Genomic DNA, 19,446 nt, shown 5'->3' with positions numbered 1-19,446 from the left:
TTTGAACTGGTCCAGCTCTCCATTAGAGAGGGGCTAGTGAAGTGAATGATGGTGGCTTTTGGCTACTGCACTGTTTTTTCCAAAGCACTTTGCAATTACAGTAACAGGGCGAGGTACCAAAATGCTACATTCTAACTGTTGAGCCCCTCGTATTTTCTCATAGAAAGTGATCGGGTTTGATGTGACAAGCATTTGAACTATTCCCACCAATGAAGTCTCTGGTCAAGTGATTCCTGCTAGTTCTAGCAAAGATTTCCCGTTCTATTAGTGCGGTTGGGCAGTTCATGAGTTGCAGTTAGCCAGGCCTTCTTTTCACAAAGTTTAATTGAATGATTTACTTTTTTTAGAATACATCTAATAGATGAGTTCAATACAGATATGGGCATCTTCGTGTTCCTGCTGTCAACGAAAGCGGGTGGCCTTGGGATAAATCTCACATCAGCAAACGTGGTGATCCTGCATGATATTGATTGCAATCCTTATAATGATAAGCAGGCAGAGGATCGATGTCATAGAGTGGGTCAGACTAAGTAAGTATCTGTACTATTATTTTATTAAATCCCTTCTTTGTAAGGCACGGCCTGTTTTACCCAAGAATTATTTTTAAGGAAAACATTTCTACCATGATAGATGTGCTTTGTAGTTGTGCTTTGTAGTTATAATCAAAAGTACCAAATATTTTTCACTCGTTCAGTATCTGAACCACAGATGGAACTGTTAGGTTACTTCCTGCCAGAAAGAGTTTGAATCCTCTGAGGTTAAAGCAAAAGAAATGTGTGGACTCAAGCAGGGCACAGGCTCTTTCTGGATTTATATAGCTCTTAGATCATTTACATTGCTCTAAAATGATTTATGGTTTATGTTTATGGTGCCCAAACCTTATATTGATTATTAATGTATTAATTAATGAACATGTCTCCTATTCTAAATGTAGGGAAGTACAAGTTATAAAACTAATAAGCCAAGGGACGATTGAAGAATCCATGCTTAAGATCAACCAACATAAGTTGAAGCTAGAACAAGATATGACCACGGCAGATGAAGGTAAGTTCTCCATACACAGTAGGAGCGGTTTCTGCATTTTCATAATATCCCCAGTTAAGTAAGGCATTCGGGCAAGTTTTTCACTCTCTCTAGGGATTTGCCAGGATCTTTTTTGCATCAATTCTCCAGGTAGCCCCATTGTCCGAGATAAAACTCCCTCCTACATCTCCCGTTTGAAGGGGAATTGCTAAAGAGTCTTGTGTAGAAAAGTTGGTGGACACACTTGAAGAAAAAGAGTGAACCTGCCAACTCATGAAACCCATTGGAGTCCTAGTCCAAGTTGTTTACCAAAGAAATACCCACCCTGCTGTGGGGTTTTCTTATGTTCTTGGTTTTTTCCTGGGTTTCTTTTCTTAGTGCACACCCATTTTAAGACAGGACGAAGACCCCAAAGACCTAAAACACCTTGGTCTTTATTAACCCGTGCCCTATGCACTTTAACCAAAGTAAGTCAGTACCGTGACCAGGGCGGAACCTTCAGCTCTTACTCTGGAGAGGCAACCTGCCAGACTTTAGCTTTTCAGCCTTTGGATTAACTTTGTTACATTCTCACAGCCAGTTTTTTTACCACACAAAATGAGGGGCATTTTCTAATGTTGTCTCAGGGATAATTTGGGAGTTTGACCTAGCAATGAGATCTCTACCTTCAAGCCAATTGAAGCCTTTCCTTCAACTGGAGGAAATTGGAGCCTGAATTGTGTTGTGTCTACCCCAGTGCTTAACACAGTGCTTGGCACAGAGTCAGAACTTAACAAATACCACACTTATCAAAGGTCCTTTCTGGTCAAGTAGGATTGCATGACTGTCGTGTGGTCGGACAGAGTTGCCCAGCAACAGTAATTGTTTTGATTCTTGCCAGTGACGTCTTCATCTGGCCTGTCTTTTTGTTATTAATAATAATAATAGTATTTGTTAAGAGCTTTACATGTGTTGAGCACTGTTCCAAGGGCTGGGGTAGATTCAAGGTCATCAGGTTGGGCACAGTCCCTATCCCGCATGGGGCACACAGTCTTAAGCCCCCTGTGAGTGGTCCCAATTCTTGGGCTCAATCCTCTAGAGAGGAACTTTTCCTGTTTGCCTCAGCTCAGGTGAGGCACTAGCCCTTCCCAATCAGTCCAAGGAAAATACTTTTTTTTTTCCTACTAAATCTGAGAAAACTACCAGAAGTCCCTGATCTGTTGAGGCTGAGCTGAAGTGAAGCTAGAATTGCCTCTTTCCCAAATTCTAGATATTCTTTTTGAGTGCCGAGGGATTTTCAAATACCAGTGAATTTTTTTAATGTTTTTACCCAAATCTTAGCTGTTTCTCAAATCTCTGCCACCAGAGTAGTTTCGGGGGGCAGAGGGGATAGGGTTAGGAGTGTTGTTTCGCAAATTTGTTGATTAATTCCCCAAGTATTCAGTTTCAACAAGAATGTTGTAGGTCTTTATTTTCTATAAGTCTCTCACACTCTCTTGATCACAAATGCACACACGCACACACCCCCTTCCCCCCCATCTCTCCCCACCGCCTTGCTCTCGTGGTATTTTATCCCCCCCTTGATCGTGCTATAACAAGTCATTTGTCAGTGTTTCCCTGTATTGAGCTTTTATTTCAAAGGGCCGGTGGTAGACTCAGGGCATAATGTGGCCTCCCAGATAATCTCCTCACAATAACACCAAATCTCCCTTTAGCTATTCACCTGGATTCAGTAAAAAATGATGTTAACACCCATCTCTGTAGACTGAGGGAGGTACTGTCTTACCCTCCCTCCTAAATGGGTAACTCCCTTATAGGCTTTGCGTCGACTATAAGCTCCTAATGTTGTTAATTTTCCTCTTGGAAAATAAATAGTATCCTAAGTGTGGGTGGGTGTGTTTGTGGTTTCTATCTGTTCTCTCCATATGGTATTCCTCTTTGTCCGTATATTGAAGCTGTTAAGAAACAGCAAGCAAACACTGTATTCTAGCAAAGAACGAATTTTTCTTAAGTTTGGGGGGAAAAAAAAGGCAGGAAGGAACAAATTAAACTTTCATCTCTAGCAAGGTTAAAAAAAAATCCCTAATTAAACCACTTGCCTCTGGACTAACCATCTGCCTGTCAGCCGTCATCGCACACCTAATTTGAAAAGTTGCCATCAGGTAGCAGAATGTCATCAGGCAGTTTCTCTCAGAGAAGCAGCCTGGCCTAGTGGATAGAGCCCGGCCCTGGGAGTCAGAAGGACCTGGGTTCTAATCCCACCTCCGCCACATGTCTGCTGTGTCACCTTGGGCAAGTCACATCACTTCTGGGCCTCAGTTCCCTCATCTGTAAAACGGGGGTTAAGACTGTGAGCCCGATGTGGGACATGGACCGTGTCCAACCTTATGATCTTGTATCTACCCCAGCACTTAATACAGTGTCCGGCATGTACGAAGCACTTACCAAATACCGTTTTTCAATAAGGAAGGAGAGTTGAAAAGAGGAAGTAGTGAAGGAATCATGGGCCTTAGGGTAGTTAAGATTTGGGGAAATCTTTGGGAACTACCCCCAAAGAGGGCTTTTGCAAGCCAAGCTGGAAGAATTGAAGGCAGACTCTTTCAGCTTTTAATAATGCCAAATCTTTGTTTTCGCCCTGCAGGAGATGAAGGAACCATGCCCGCAGATATAGCCACTTTACTAAAAACGTCATTAGGGCTCTAAATTCAAGGGGATGCCAGTCCCCCCCGAGAAGAAAACATCAATGTGGTGCACTCCGGAACTTTTACATTATGATGGTCATGGGTTTTATGAACATTTATAACTTTTTGTAATTTCCATACTGTATTTCTCATGGTATTGAAGTTTTTTGCCACTAACGGAATTCTCCAGATCCCTGAAACTGAAAATCTATCAACGCCACAAAAATGTAGTACTTATGATGTTGAATAACCTATTTTACAGAAGTTTTCCAAATGGAGATTAGGTGGTGATTGTTTGTAACAGATCTGCTAAATGCTTTAGATATGTCAGTATTTTTGTAATATTTCTACCTCCAAATATATATATATATATACATATATATATAAAATTCTGTCTTTCACTGGATAATGTGTGTAGATTTTTACATGTGCCTTATTTGACAATGCTCATGTCTTGTTGTTGCTTGTCTTAACTTGTTCAAAGTACTGTTTTTGTATTACCGTAGACAAAGAATAAAATTGTATAGATTGCGTAGCTTTAGTTTGATGGCTATTCAATGAAACAGGTGTGAACTGTTATCCGTAAGAGTGGGGCCAGAAATCTCTGATGAGAAGATTCTCTTCCCCTTGCTCCCTCACAAGCACTTTCCCAAGAAGAGCTACTGTGTGTGGAAAACCGTGAGATGTTCGCCCACTTCTGTATTTAAAAAAAAAAAAAAGCAAAAAAAAAAAACCCCTTCCTGCTCCATGAACCTTGTTTGTCTTTATCGCTCTCTCTAGTTGTACAGCCAAGTCAGCTTACTTTAGGGTGTGTTTCTTGGGTTCTCAGCTCAGCCTTCCGCTGATCCAGACGCTAGTTGGAAGCAGATCTTGCTCCCTAAGTGACCATTCATTCTGCCATATCTCCGTGCACCAACGGCACACTGCTGAAACATTCAGCCAGTGCAGACTCCTGGAAAGCTACTTCCCGCTGAGGGGAAATACCAGAGCACCTTTGTGCTGCAAAGGAAATCCACGTGCTCAACACAAATCCTAGCCTGAAGGGCTGTGGTCTCCCCTCAATGCGTTGTCGGGTAAAATTTACCTCTTCCAGATCTGGGGACGATGCAACTCCTGGTGAGAAAGCCACCGGTCAGCCTCAGCTCAGGCTGCCAGGGGCCATGATGAAAAAATTGGGAAATTAAAGTTGTTCGGTAGCTAATCTCGGAAATCTTTTTTTTTAAAAAAAATTTGCCTACTGTTAGTCAAACTGCTGTTTTTATTGTACATCTATTTCTTTGTATAACGTGAGCTTTCTGTATTTTTATTTTTATTCTGTACATATTATAAATAAACTTTATTTATAAATGGGAAGTTACTGTCTGCAAGGTGTAGACTGTCAGTAGATGGTAAAATACCCTTTCTTCATCTATTGAAATAGAGCACAGTAAATTTGAGAGGAGGGGGCAGGTGTTTATTAATGTGTGCAGAACCTGGGCTAAGAATTCGGTAAAATAAAGGAGAGGTAAAAGGCATAAAATCGCTGCCCTCAAGGACAGCAGAGGCAAGCACAAAATTATTTGTGGTTGGGAGGACAAGGAAAGAAGGATACAACTGGTCTAGCAAGTCAATGGAAAGATGGATAGGTGAAGAGTCAAATATGGGAAGCACCTCCTGCAGGAGGTGGGTTTCAGGACCGCTTTGAAGAAGGGGAGAGCTGGTGGTCCGGAAGATTTGAGGAGTGAGAGGGTGCCAGGCTGGGGGAGGGCATGAGCAAGAGGTCAGAGGCAGCACAGTCCCCGAAAGCTAGGGACAGGAGCCTGCGGCCGGGCTGGCGGTTTGGAAAAGAGAGCACGTTAAGTGTTAGTGTTTCCTGTAGCGGGAAATTGGTGTGGTTTGTAGGAGTGAGGAGAAAGAGTTTGAACAGTCTTCCGAGCTGGGTGGGGTAGGTCGAAGAGGAGATTGGTGGGAAATTTAGTCAGTCTGGTCAGCCCTACTGTGGAGATGAAGGGGCCAATCCAAGAAACATTGGGAAGATGAAACAGGCCAGATTTTCCACAGTCTGAATGTGACATTTGAAAGGTCAGCAGGTTGTTAGAGAAGGGAAAGGTGGGGATCTCTTTAGTGTGTTCTGTTTCAGCCCTTAACATCAAAACCAGCAGAAGGCAATATAAATTCCCTAAATCATGCTGCTGTGTTTATTTGGGTAGGCCTCTGAAGGGTTAAATCACTAATTAGTACACTTCTCTGCAGATACAACCCGTGAAGTCTGATGGTTTGCCCCACATGTTGGTCTCCGAATTCTGCTGCTAAAGGTAAGTACCAATCAATAGTATTCATTGAATCCTTGCTCTGTGCAAAGCACTGATATCACTAAGTATCAGTAACATGGAGATATTTATAGGGAGGTACGTGTAGAAGGTTTTCAGAAAGGGAAACTGGAGTTATGGGCAAGGATTATGTCAGTTGTATTCTCCCAAGCACTTAGTACAGTGTTCTGCACAGAGTAAGAACTCAGTAAATACAATTGACTGAAGGAGATTCTGGCTTCTAACTCCCACCTCTGCCACTTGTCTGCCATGTGACCTTGAGCAAGTCACTTAACTTCTTTGGGTCTCAGTTTCCTCAATTGTAAAATGGGGATTCAATATATCTTCCCCCTCCTGCTTAGACGGGGTACCCCATGGGGAAGCAGCGTGGCTCAGTGGAAAGAGCACGGGCTTTGGAGTCAGAGGTCATCGGTTGGAATCCCGGCTCTGTCACTTGTCAGCTGTGTGACTGTGGGCAAGTCACTTAACTTCTCCGTGCCTCAGTTACCACAACTGTAAAATGGGGATTAAGACTGTGAGCCCCATGTGGGACAACCTGATTCCTCTGTATCTACCCCAGTGCTTAGAACAGTGTTCTGCTCATAGTAAGCGCTTAACAAAAAACAAATACATTATTATGTGGGACAAGGACTGATTAACTTGTATCTACCCCACCGCTTAGAACAGGGTTAGAGAGATAGTAAGTGTTAAAAAATGCCATTTTTTAAAAAGTCCTATTTACATGCCTTAAGGAAGGAGAATAAAAACCTGACGTGGTGGGGTTTGGGGGAGAGAGAATGTTCACAGACAGAACGTCCATCTATAGCCTCGTCTCTGGCCGCCGGCTGATCCAGGCCGCGATGGCGGGGATGGTTTGCACTCGGCCTCTCAGGGCCACAAGCGTGGGGAAGTTGTCTAACAACGTGGGTTTTAAGGCCAGAAGTGTCGTACTGCAGATGTCCCAGTAGAAATCAGCCCAGGTTACCTGGTTGAAAAACAAAAACGCCTCTATTTAATGGAGGCACCTTTTCTAATAGATTTGTTGGCAAACCTCATCAAACTGTATGTGCAGCTTGGTCGAATCCCTGTCTTAAATGAGAATACAGTAGTGTGGCCTAGGAAAAGAGCATGGGCCTGGAAGGCAGAAGGACATGGGTTCTAATTCCGGCTCTGCTACTTGTCTGCTGTGTGACATTGGGCCAGTCATTTAATTTACGTGAGCCTCAATTCCCTCATCTGTAAAATGAGGAATCAGACTGTGAGCCCCATGTGGAATAATAATTATGGTATTTGTTAAGAGCCTACTATGTGCCAAGCACTGCTCTAAGCGCTGGCGTAGATACAAGATAATCAGGTTGTCCCACGTGGGGCTCTCAGTCTTAATCCCCATTTTAAAGATAAGGTAACTGAGGCACAGAGAAGTTAAGTGGTTTGCCCGAGGTCACACAGGCAGATGGTGGAACCGGGATTAGAACCCAGGTCTGAACATGGACTGTGTCCAATCTGGTTGTCTCGTATCTACCAAAATGCTTAGAACAGTGCCTGGCACATAGTAAGCACTTAACACATGCCATAAGAAAAGAGTAAAGCTCAACTCTTAAAGAGTCTTCCATTTCCCTTTGCATGTGCTTTGGTAGAATGTAATCAGGTTGCGTGAGCAGACAGGGTCAGACTGTCATCGAATTGGAGCAGAGACTCCCTCATCCTCGCCCCCTGCCCACAGATGCCATCCCTGCTTGGACTTCAATCCGCACACAGCTGGCAGACCAGAGCTCGACTGGTTCCCCTGCCCGCAGCTTAACCGGTGGAAACCCTGGCACTAAAGATGCCCAGAACCCCCCCCTCCTTGGCCCTCTCGTCTGCACCCCCACCATTCCTGAGCCAGTGCACTGACCGATTGACCGACCAGCCATTCGCTCTCCGCCAGGTACGTCTCCAGGTTCCGCAGCAACGTCGGAGCCCCATCGGCGAGCAGCTTGCTGAATGCCTGCTCCTGGAAGAGAAAGAGCCCATGGCCCTGGCTGGGAGACGCAGAGGAGCCTGGACCCGCTTCCATCAATTCTACGGACAGGGGTAGAAAGGCTTGGTTGTCAGGAAGTCTTAAAGCATCTCCAGACCACCATCGGTGAGTTCATTTTGGTACTCGTTCGTCCTGTCACAGTAGAATCGGAACAGCCCCAGGCCCTGACCCACTTTTGGTGGGAAATTTGGGAAGGTGTTTTTGGCCAGGAAAATGGACATTAGCCACTTACAAAGATGGGCCCCTTACTCTTGTCCTGCAACTCCCTCCCCCTTTGTATCTGATAGATCATCACTCTCCCCACCTTCAAGCCTTATTAAAATCACATCTCCAAGAGGCTTTTCCTGACTAAGCCCTCATTTCCTCTACTTCCTCTCCCTTCTGTGTCACCCATACACTTGGATCCGTACCCTTCATTCACACTCCCTCAGCCCCTAACTTATGTACATACCTATAATTTATTTGCATTAATGCCTGTATCCTCCTTTAGACTGTAAATTCCTTGTGGGCTGGGATCACATTTTCCAATTCTGTTACATTATACTCCAAGTACTTAATACAGGGCTCTGCACACAGTAAGTAGCTCAATAAATATGATTGGTTGCTTGATTGATCAGCCCTGCCTGCAAAAGAGTGTCCAGTGGCTATGATGTCTGTACTAAGTGCTTAGTTCAAGGCTCGGCACACATGGATTGATTTTGGGGTAGTTCAGGAACTCTAGCCTGCGGCTGCACCCCCTAAAATAATCTCCTATGTTAACCGTGGACCCAACTCATTCCCTCGTTGTGTGGTGGAGTAAACCCTTGCTCTTGACTGTACTCATTTGATGAAGTCAATTTCATTTGATGAAAGTGTTAGGCACCTTTATGTAGATGTAGAAAGAATTCCATTTCTGGATCCCATAAGATTATCTGGATCTAAGGAGTTCTCTAGAAATTTGCTTAAAAGTCTCTGGGTCTCTTGAATTATTCTGATCTTAAGATGTTTCTATCTCCATATATTTGAATTTTACAACCACCTATGAGTCCACTGTCCTTTCAGGAAACTCAAAATCAATCAGTCGGTTATATTTATTGAGCCCTTACCGTGTGCACAGCATTGTACTAAGCGCTCGAGAGAGCACACTAGAAATCTGACCATCAACTTTGGTCTAAGTGTCTTGAGTTAGGAGTTGTGTGTGGAGTCTTTTTTTTTGTTTTGATCCACCGTGCTTACATTAATAGTTCTACAGACTTAATCAACACGGCTTGTGTGCTCAAGTAAGATCTGACTGAGCCACAAGGGAGCAGCATATGACCCACTGTTGAAAGACACTAACTACCTTGCTTAAGGAGGACGTCCTGCATTCCTGAACAGTTGACCTCAGCTGTTGGAAAGAATAATTAATTAATAATGGTATTTATTAAGTGATTTCTATGTACAAAGCATTGTTCTAACCACTGGGGGTGGGGAATACAAAGTGATCAAGTTGTCCCAGTGGGACTCACAGTCTTAGTCCCCATTTTACAGATGAGGTAACTGAGGCACAGAGAAGTAAAGTGACTTGCCCAAAGTCACAGAGCTGGCAAGTGGCGGAGGCAGGATTAGAACCCATGACCTCTGACTCAGAAGTGCGGACTCTTTCCACTGAGCCACGCTGAATAGAGCTCTGAGAATCAGGAAACCTGGATTCAAGTCCTGATAATAATAATAAAAATAATGTTGGTATTTGTTAAGCGCTTACTATGTGCAAAGCACTGTTCTAAGTGCTGGGGGAGATACAGGGTAATCAGATTGTGCCACGTGAGGCTCACAGTCTTCTTCCCCTTTTTACAGATGAGGTAACTGAGGCCCAGAGAAGTTAAGTGACTTGCCCACAGTCACACAGCTGCCAAGTGGCAGAGCCGGGATTTGAACCCATGACTTCTGACTTCCAAGCCCATGGGCCCGGACTATTTTTAGCCCTGGGAGACTTGGTGGGCGGGGGGGGGGAGAAACCCTGCCTGGCCAGAAACTGAACTCTGAGGCACCCCCCTTTCCCCAACCCCTCTGCTTTGAGCACAACCTTGAGTTGACGTCACGATTCTGTCTTTGAAAGTTAGATTTGCTTATGTTTATGAAGAGAAACTGCCTTAGGGTTTTCCGGAGGGGGCTGTGCGTTTTTCTGGTTAACAGGTGGGAAGAGTCCCGGTAGCGATCCTGCGAGGAGAGTGTGCCTAGTGGAGCTGTGCCATCAGTGGTGACGGTTTCTGACCGAGGAACAACCTAGAGCGCTCTGCGAGACGGACAGGCCCAGAGGAATCCTGTAAAACAGCCGGCTCAGCAAAGACCACAGCAGTTTCCAAAGCAATTGCCTGGCAACCTGTAGGGCGATACACCCCCGCCTACCGACTCATTCATTCAAACACGACTGCAGTGGACAAAGTGCGGGCCTCAGAGTCAGAAGGTCTTGGGTTCTAATTCCGGCTCTGCCATTTGTCAAGTCACTTCACTTCCCTGAGCCTCAGTTACCTCATCTATAAAATGGGGATTGAGACTATGAGCCCCACGTGGGACAGGGACTGTGTCCAACGCAAATGGCTTGTACCCACCCCAGTGTTTAGTATGGTGCCTGGCACGTAGTAAGCGCTTAACAAATACCACAGTTATTATTATTATTATTAAGACTGGCAGCAGTGATGGGCAGGGACAAGAGCGTGTGAGTCTGTGAGCGTGTGCAAAGCCCCAGAACCCCTCATTTCCAGCCCGGGGCATCGGGCCCAGCCGTGGTGCTGAGGGGAATCCTCCCTGAAGCCCCTGAAGCCCTCCGCCTTCGCCATGACTATATCACCCATCTCCTTACTTTCACATCTTGAATTTTCTCGTCCCAGGGAAAAGCCGCCATGAAGTCATCCAGGGTGTCCACGACGGCGTCAACTTGACACTGCTCCAGCTCTGACTTCCCGGCCAAGCCTGTGGGTCAATGGGGCTTCTCAGAGCAGCAGAACACAATGCTCTGTGATCTTGCCTCCTTGCCAGGAAGTGAACCCTCCACCCCTGCAGACTTGCATCCTGTTCTGTTGACTCCTGTTGCCCTTCACTGGTCTTCGCTGCTCCCTATTGGGCCCCCTGCTCCACCCGCCCAGGACACTGCCCAACTGACCAAATCTGTCTGTCCTGATTGAGATGGCCGCCCGTCCCTGTTTCTCTGGGCTCCTCCTACGGCCTCACCTCCTAACAGAACCTCCCTCCTTTTCTGTCCTCCTGGCCTCTTTTCGGCTCCCCCAGGACCCCCAGCCCTCAGGTCGGTATCATCCTCCACCGGCGGTCTCCCTTGTGTCATCCCTGCAGTTTCCTTTGGGGATGGAAAAACAGGATGGGGAAACTCCCAGGTCACTGCTCTGGAGCTGCCAGACTCCGTTCTAAAAATCCTGCCCAGGACTAACTGGTCTTTTCTGGCGGAGCCCTGGTTGGCTCACAGAGCCCCCAGACTCCGGGGGAGAGTGTGCCACCAGCCCCATCTCGATCTGCCCCATACCTGCTTCTCTGGCAAAGTACCGCGCTATAGCCAGGCTCTGGTGAAGGGTCACTCCATCAACTTCCAGAATGGGAATTTTCCCAAATGGAAGCACTGTAAAGAAATGAAGCAAAGAAACCTCAGAACAAAGAGAAGGGATGATATGGCAATTTTCAAAAAAGCTTTGGAAGCTTTTCACGGGACACCACATAGTCTAGTGGAAGAACAAGGGTCTGAGAGTCGGGAGATCTGGGTTCTAGTCCCAGTACTGCCACTGACTGCTGGGGAACTTGAGGAAAATCACTTATTCTCGCTGGGCTTCAGTTTCCTCATTTGCAAAATGGAGCTAATTATATCGAAAAGACCCGAAGAAGGTCAAGAAGCCTGGGTTCTAGTTCGGGGCTTTTTTTGTGTCTGCCTCTGGTTGCTTTGTGGCCTCAGGCCAATCATTTAACCTCTCTGAGTTTCAGTTTTCTCAGCTGTAAAATGGGACTCACCATACGTGTCTCTCCCTAACTCATAGGGATGTGACCTGGATAAAATGAGATCACTGAAAAAAACAAAGATGTTACCCTGATTCAAGGCAGTCCTGTGATGATTGCACAGGAGAAAGCGGGACTGTGTGTAGAGCCCAGTCCAACTTGACAAGAGACTCGACTAGTAATTTGTTAATACCAGTTCCGAGGGCTTATTTGTTATTTAAATTCAAATCAGGCAAAAACCTGTCAGAGTTCCTGGTTGTAGTTGGACACCAGGGAACTCTTTTAGGATCTGTTTTCTGACTTGATTTTGTTCAGAGGGTGGGATCTGGCCTTAAGACTTCTTTCGGGTGAGCTAGAGGCCGGATCCCGGGAAAGTCGCTGATTCCAGAATGCTAACGTTGTCAGAGAGGAAAATGCTCAGCCTCAAAGAGGTCTTAGAGGGGAGTTTAGCCCTGCTGTTGGTCCAGTAGTATAAAAAGGCTACTCTGTGAATCAGGGGACCTGGGTTCTGGTCTGGGTTCTGCTGTTACTGATTAACAGCAGCGTGGCCTAGTGGAAAGACCAGAAGCCTAGGAGTCGGTAGGACCTGGACTCTAGTCCTGGCCCTGCAGCATGGCTCAGTGGAAAGAGCCCGGGCTTTGGAGTCAGAGGTCATGGGTTCGAATCCTGGCTCTGCCACTTGTCAGTTGTGTGACTGTGGGCAAATCGCTTTACTTCTCTGTGCCTCAGTTCCCTCATCTGTAAAATGGGGATTAAGACTGTGATCCTCATGTGGGGCAATCTGATTATCCTGTATCTACCCCAGCGCTTAGAACAGTGCTCTGCACACAGTAAGCGCTTAACAAATACCAACATTATTATTTTCTGCTGTGTGACCTTGGGCAAGTCACTTCACTTCTCTGGGCCTCAGCTGCCTCAACTGTAAAGTGGGGAGTAATGGGACATGACTATATCCAATTTGATTAGTTTGTGTCTACCCCAACACTTAGTACAGTGCCTGGCACATAGTAAGCCTTAACAAATACCATTAAAAAAAAAATCACGGGCAAAGACTGCATGCGCACCTTGCAGTGTGCTGCACCTCTGCTGGCCTACTTGCTTGCTGCACTCAGTGCCCCAGTGAACAGGAAAGTGTGAGTGACACTGCCCAAACCACTAGCACTGTAATTGATTCCATGAGGCAAATTCTTGGCCCCGATGACTCCGGGTGAAGGTTCATTCATCGTTGCTGATGGGAGGCTCCGTTGGAGGAGATTTAGATTCCTAACCCGGAACTCAAGTGTACCATGTTTTTCATAAACAGGATTTTCCTGGCCATCCACCCAGATAAACAGAGAAGGTGCCCTACTTTGCTGTTTACTTAATAATAACAATAACATGGTATTAGTTAACTGCTTGCTATCTGTAAAGCACTGTTCTAAGTGCTGGTGTAGATGCAAGATGGACTCCCTGTCCCACATAGAGCTGAGAGTCTTAATCCCCATTTTACAGGTGAGGTAACTGAGGCCCAGAGAAGTGAAGTGACTTGCCCAACATCACACAGCAGACAAGTGGTGGAGCCGGAATTAGAACCCAGGTCCTTCTGACTCCCAGGCCTGTGTTCTATCCCCAGGGCTATGCTGCTTCTCTTTATTTATCTGCCCTGATCCATGCCCCACCTGGCCTCTGTCCTGCCTCCTCCGCAGTCATCTCTCATGAACTTGAATGGCCCTTAGATCACAGAGGCACCTGTCAGAATTTGGCTGCCCTGGTCCTTGGTTTTTAGATGTGAATCTAGGGGAAACCAGGTCGGCTCCTACATACGTGATTTGATTCCCGGCCAGTCCGCAGGCTCTATTCTCCGGTCTTCGTATTTCAGGTCCATGTAGGCAAACAGATAACGGATTATTTCTGCTCTTCCCCGCAGATTAAAGTAGACCAGCTTGAGGTTTGGCATGTTAAGACTCTGTGAAAGGAAAGTGAGGGTTACTCCATGGCAAGTTCCACTGATGGGTGGGGCTGAAGGTTCACACGGTCGGTGGGCAGGCTCGCTCTGCTGCCCCCCACCAGTCCAAAATGGAATCCGGGCCCCACTTCAGAACTGTTCCAGAACTCACTTCCAAGAACTGGGAAGGATACATCCTGCTTTGTTAACAAAGGCCCATTCCGGGGCGTGAGGACAAGAACTGCATCAATCAAATGTCATTGATTAGTTGACTGATTGAGGATGAGCTTCCCAAAAGGCACTGCAACATCACGGACCAGCGGGGGAGCCCTCTCATTGGCTTTGCTCACCCCCCATCCTACCTTGCCTGAGAATGGACCCCAATGGGCCAGGTAGAGAGACAGTGGCCTCACTGATATCCATCAGTTGTATTTATTGAGCACTTACTGTGTGCAGAGCACTGTACTAAGTGCTTTGGAGTGTACAACCTAACAGAGTTGGTAGATATGTTTCCTGTAGGGTACAAGCCAAGGAGGTCAGAGGACCTGGGTTCTAATCCAGACTCAGCCATTTGTCTGCTGTGGGATTAAGACTGTGAATCCCATGTGGGACAGTAACTGTGTCCAACCTGATTTATATCTTCCCCAGTACTTAGTACAGTGCCCGGCACTTAGTGCTTAACAAGTACCATTTAGAAAAAAAAAGAGATAGCAATTCCACCCCCACACAGGGCCGGCTGACCTGGAGGAAAGCCAGGGGAAGCCCCACCCCCAGAGGTCTGGAAGTAGGAAGCCACAAATCCTTGGAAAAAAGATTTAGCAGAGGTCGGGTCCCTGGTTTCCCCTCACTTCCCATTGAGTTGTCCCATCCCACACTGATCTGGAGCTGGAGGCCCGGCATGGCGGGGGCATTTGGACATGGGCGGGTGGGAATCCTAGACCACCAGTACCAAGGACTGGCAGGAAGCCCCAACCACCAGTCCCAGGGGCCAGCCAGGAGCGAGCTGCTCCTGCCTCCAGGACTGCACCTTGCCCCCTCCTACCTCACCTAGCTCGCTCGCTACTCTCTGACTACAACCCAGCCCACACTCTTTGATCCTCTAATGCTTACCTTCTCACTCTACATCGATCTTATCTACTCGTCACTGACCCCCTCACCCACATCCTGCTTCTGATCTGGAACAACTTCCCTCCTCATATCCGACCGACAATTGCTCTCCTCCCATCAAAGCCTTATTAAAGGCACATCTCCTCCAAAAGGACTTCCCTGATTAAGCCCTCATTTCCTCTTCTCCCATTCTCTTCTGCATCACTCTGACTTGCTCCTTTTATTCCCAGCCCCATATGGAATTTTATTAGTTTGTATTAATGTCTGTCTCCCCCTCTAGACTGGAAGCTTGTTTTGGACAGGGAATGTGCCTGTTATATTGTTATACTGTACTCTCCCAAGTACAGAGCTCTGCACACAGTAAGCGCACAATAAGTACAATTGACTGTCTAACCTACTCACTGTACCTGGATCTCATCTATCTCACCCACGACCTCTCGCCCACATCCCGCCTCTGGCCTGGAACGCCTTCCATCCTCATATTCAATGGATAATGACCCTCCCCCCGACTTCAAAGCCTCACTGAAGGCACATCTCCTCCAAGAGGCCTTCCCTGACTGATCCCATCTTTCCTCTTCTCCCCCTCCCTTCTGTGTTGCCCTGACTTGCTCCCTTTATTCATCCCCCAACCCAGCTCCACAGTGTAAGGCTCCCTCCTCCTTCAAACTGTCAGACTCCAGCTCTCATCCTCAAAGCCCTCCCCAAAATCCACCTCCTCCAGCAGACATTCTCCATTTAACCTCCAACCTCCCAGACTGCAACTAACCAAACTTTTGGTTTGCACACAGTAAACACTCAATAAATACAATTGACTGGCCGACTGACTGTACTAAGAGCCGAAGTAGGTAAAAGCTAATTAAGTCAGGCACAATCCCTATCCCACATGGAATTCACAGTCCAAGTTCATTCATTCATTCGATAGTATTTATTGAACACTTACTATGTGCAGAGCACTGTACTAAGCGCTTGGAATGTACAATTCGGCAACAGATAGAGACAATCCCTGCCCATTGACGGGCTTATAGTCTGTTCGGGAGAAACAGACAGACAAAAACAATAGCAATAAATAGAATCTAGGGGATGTACATCTCATTAACAAAATAAATAGGGTAATAAAAATATATACAAATGAGAGGACGAGCACAGTGCTGAGGGGAGGGGAAGGGAGAGGGGGAGGAGCAGAGGGAAAGGGGTGGAAAAGGGGTCTTAGCTGAAGGGAGGTGAAGGTAGGGACCGTGGCTCAGCGGAAAGAGTATGGGCTTTGGAGTCAGAGGTCATGGGTTCGAATACCGGCTCGGCCACTTGTCAGCTGTGTGACTTTGGGCAAGTCACTTAATTTCTCGGTGCCTCAGTTACCTCATCTGTAAAATGGGGATGAAGACTGTGAGCCCCACGTGGGACAACCTGATTCCCCTGTGTCTATCCCAGCGCTTAGAACAGTGCTCGGCACATAGTAAGCGCTTAACAAATACCATCATTATTATTATTATTATAATCCCCATTTTACAGCTGAGGAGTGGTTATGGATCTATCTCTTATTTGTGAACTATTTGAGTCTGTCCAGCTCCCACTGTAGATTGAGCCCCTTGAGGTTGGGATTCATGTCTTTTAATCAGTGCTACTTTTCTCAATCCTTAGAACAGTGCTCAGTAAGTACTGATTGACTGAGTGATTGATTGATTGGTACCCATGGTAAAAAACTAAGGAAATATACTTGGATCCCGGCTCATTATGGGCAGGGAATGTGTCTACCAACTCTGTTCTATTGTTCTCTCCCAAGCACCTAGTACAGTGCTCTGCACACAGTAAGCGCTAGTTGAATCCAATTGATCGATTGATGTCCGGCCAGAACAGGGACTCTGTGACTCCCAAGATCCCTGCGTTCTGTCGGTTTTCATACAAGGGAATCTGTTCTGTGGAGACCAACCCCCATGAATAGCGATGCCCCTGAAACAGTCGATGAATTTGGAGCTGCTGCAGCTCGGAGATGCTCAGAGAAGGAAGAGGAGGCGACCGACGGAGAGACCCAACGGAAAGGAAGCCCAGGGGGAGCAGAGGTGGGGGGTGGTCGCCCAAGCAGACCACCCCGTCGTGCCATGGACAGGATGGGACAGAAAGGAGGGGAAGGAGGTAGATTGTGAAAGCAGCATTTCGCCGCTTTTGTGAATGTCACTCACTTTTGCTGATGCTCTGAAATCCTTGCGGGTCTCCTCTGTGATTGCTTGGCACAAGCTGAGCTCCCTAGGCTAGAAGCAATAAGCAGTGATCGCAAAGCAATAGGACAAGCCTATTTCAAGTTATCCTCTTAGTTCGTTTCCGCAGATAAAGAATGCAGGGCAGCCCAAGCTTCTCAGAAACTTCCTGTTCTTTGATCCTTTACCAGACTTCAATCAGTAATATTTATTCAGTGCTTACAGTACTGAGGAGAATACAGTAGAACTGACAGACACACTCCTTACCCATAAAGGAGGGAAAGTAATAATAATAACAATTAATCATAATGGTATTTGTTAAGCGCTTACTACGTGCCAGGCACTGTACTAAGCATTTACTACGTGCCTAGCATTGGACTAAGCACTGGGATAGATACAACCTAATCAGGTTGGACACAGTCCCTGTACCATGTGGGGCTCACAGTCTGAATCTCCATTTCCCAGATGAGGAAACTGAGGTACAGAAGAGCAAAGGGATTTGCCCAAGATCACACAGCAGACAAATCCTTTAGAACCCAGCTCCTCTAACTCCCAGGACCGTACTCTATCGACTAAGCCACACTACTTCCCTTCCAGAACACTCTGGGGTTCTGTACCTCTCAACTGTCTAGTACAGTACAGAGAAGCAGCGTGGCTCAGTGGAAAGAACACGGGCCTAGGAGTCAAGGGTCATGGGTTCTAATCCCGGGTCTGCCACCTGTCAGCTGTGTGACTTTGGGCAAGTCACTTAATTTCTCGGTGCCTCAGTTACCTCATCTGTAAAATGGGGGTGAAGACTGTGAGCCTCATGTGGGACAACCTGATGACCCTGTATCTACCCCAGCGCTTAGAACAGTGCTCGGCACATAGTAAGCGCTTAACAAATACCAACATTATTACAGGTCACTGCACCAAATAGCATTCAATAAATGCTATAATGCTATTACTACTATTACTGAAGGCAGGTACAGGTGCTTTTCTTTGCCACTGACGTGTCCTGTATGGTGTAGGGTGGGTCGGACGCTCAGACATCAGAGTCCCCGTTCACCTGAGGTCTGCTGGATGTGGGGTTGAGGTAGTACGGGGAATGTGGCCGGATTCAGGGAAGACCATAGCTGACCCTTCTCAACGTCGGCCACTCCTCCTTTCTATCACCCAATCATCTAAAGACAGACCGACCTCGTTGTTTCCTAAGGATGCTGAATCTCTGACCCATCTCGGATGCTAAAATAGCTCTTATCTCGTTCCTCCTCTGAGGTTGAAAGAGGAAGTTACGAGCAATCCCTTTCTGCTGCCGTAGTGATTCTTGGAAGGAAATAAGCTCCTTTTGCACGAACGTGTGCCATTTAATCTAGCGTTTTCTGCAAAACAGTGCCGATATCTCAGCTGGAAGATGCACCTTACATTTCCCAGAGTGATGAGACTGGCTCTGTGCCGGAGGAATCGGATCGGAGGGGATCTCTGCTGCTGAACCCTGGGTGACCTTGGGCAAACCTCCCAATCGCTCCCTATCCTCCCCAGAGACCTTGGGAGGAACGAGGTGATGATTGATGTAATGAGATGGTGTGTTAGTGATTTCCCGCTGCAGGTTTGGAGAACAGCCCACGCCGCCTCGGGGTTAGGACACAGCACATCTGGCTCACTTGGGGTGCGGCATTCATGCTTGTCCCAGCTGGCACACGAGGCGTGGTGTGATGTGGGAGCCAAACTGCTCACTCTGGACTTTGCTCAAGAAGGAACTGAGGATCCTTTGGTTCCACATCTGAGTAGCGAGGGGGGCCATTGGAAGTGGAAGGGCGGTGGTGTGTGGTGGGTAGAGCCGGAACTCGACCAGCTGCTGGGGTGGTTTGAGTCTTCGGTGCCCGCTTTGTGGCTGGGACAAAGAGGATTTTGTCGTGTAGCATAATCTGGAATGATTGGATTCCAATTTGTCACCGAGGATAATACCAGTCTTCAACTATTTGAATATCCAGGGAAATTTACTCGCCTCTATTTTCTGATCAGAAAATGGGATGTGCAATAGCTTACACAACGTAAAAAGTTATCTGGTTTTACCTTACTGCTCTCAAGAAGGTGTATAGAAGTTTGCATAGGCTCAGAGTGTTTGGAAAATTATTCTAATCAATATGTCCTAGGTGTCCCTTTTAGAGGAATGCAATTTGACTGATTGGTAGCTTTCATTGTCCAATAATAATTAAATGATTTTGGTATTTAAGTGTTTACTGTGTACCAAGCACTGTTCTAAGTGCTGCGTTGATACAAGATCATCAGGTTC

The 19,446-nt window shown here is 46.7% G+C and overlaps 2 protein-coding genes across 6 annotated transcripts in view; one reads left to right on the top strand and one right to left on the bottom strand.

Moving 5' to 3' along the window:
- The window catches only part of SMARCAD1 (SWI/SNF-related, matrix-associated actin-dependent regulator of chromatin, subfamily a, containing DEAD/H box 1), a 59,703-nt gene extending 54,667 nt beyond the window's left edge, over positions 1-5,036 (top strand). For all 3 annotated transcript variants that reach the window (XM_029076713.2, XM_029076712.2, XM_007670178.3), the window contains 3 exons: positions 348-530; positions 935-1,044; positions 3,644-5,036. In XM_029076713.2, the coding sequence (XP_028932546.1) occupies positions 348-530; positions 935-1,044; positions 3,644-3,705 (355 nt within the window). In that variant the 3' untranslated portion in view covers positions 3,706-5,036. The remainder of the gene's footprint in view (positions 1-347; positions 531-934; positions 1,045-3,643) is intronic.
- Positions 5,037-6,672: 1,636 nt separating this feature from the next.
- Positions 6,673-17,423, bottom strand: HPGDS (hematopoietic prostaglandin D synthase). 3 transcript variants are annotated; one of them, XM_039913736.1, is made up of 7 exons: positions 17,157-17,423; positions 13,752-13,893; positions 11,488-11,580; positions 10,813-10,922; positions 9,313-9,357; positions 7,866-7,964; positions 6,673-6,956 (listed from the first exon to the last, which is right to left on the bottom strand). In XM_039913736.1, exons 2-7 carry the CDS (start codon positions 13,882-13,884, stop codon positions 6,792-6,794), a joined length of 645 nt encoding a protein of 214 aa, XP_039769670.1. In that variant the 5' UTR covers positions 13,885-13,893; positions 17,157-17,423; the 3' UTR covers positions 6,673-6,791. The 3 variants fall into 3 exon arrangements, with proteins under 3 accessions (XP_039769670.1, XP_039769672.1, XP_039769671.1); XM_039913738.1 differs by lacking the exon at positions 9,313-9,357 and having other exon boundaries at positions 17,157-17,415; XM_039913737.1 differs by lacking the exon at positions 17,157-17,423 and having other exon boundaries at positions 13,752-13,974.
- Positions 17,424-19,446: the final 2,023 nt, after the last annotated feature.

Source organism: Ornithorhynchus anatinus, chromosome 12, assembly GCF_004115215.2.
Source record: "Ornithorhynchus anatinus isolate Pmale09 chromosome 12, mOrnAna1.pri.v4, whole genome shotgun sequence".
Taxonomy (NCBI): domain Eukaryota; kingdom Metazoa; phylum Chordata; class Mammalia; order Monotremata; family Ornithorhynchidae; genus Ornithorhynchus; species Ornithorhynchus anatinus.
This window is presented reverse-complemented; position numbering and strand designations above follow the sequence as displayed.

Coding starts and splice junctions, on each gene's coding strand:
- HPGDS (XM_039913736.1), bottom strand. CDS start 13,884: ATGCCAAACCTCAAGCTGGTCTACTTTAATCTGCGGGGAAGAGCAGAA. Junction 9,358..10,812: donor AGAAAATTCAAGATGTGAAA/GTAAGGAGATGG, acceptor TCTTTCCAACAG/CTGAGGTCAACTGTTCAGGA. Junction 7,965..9,312: donor GGACGTCCTCCTTAAGCAAG/GTAGTTAGTGTC, acceptor TTTCTCTTCCAG/GAGCAGGCATTCAGCAAGCT.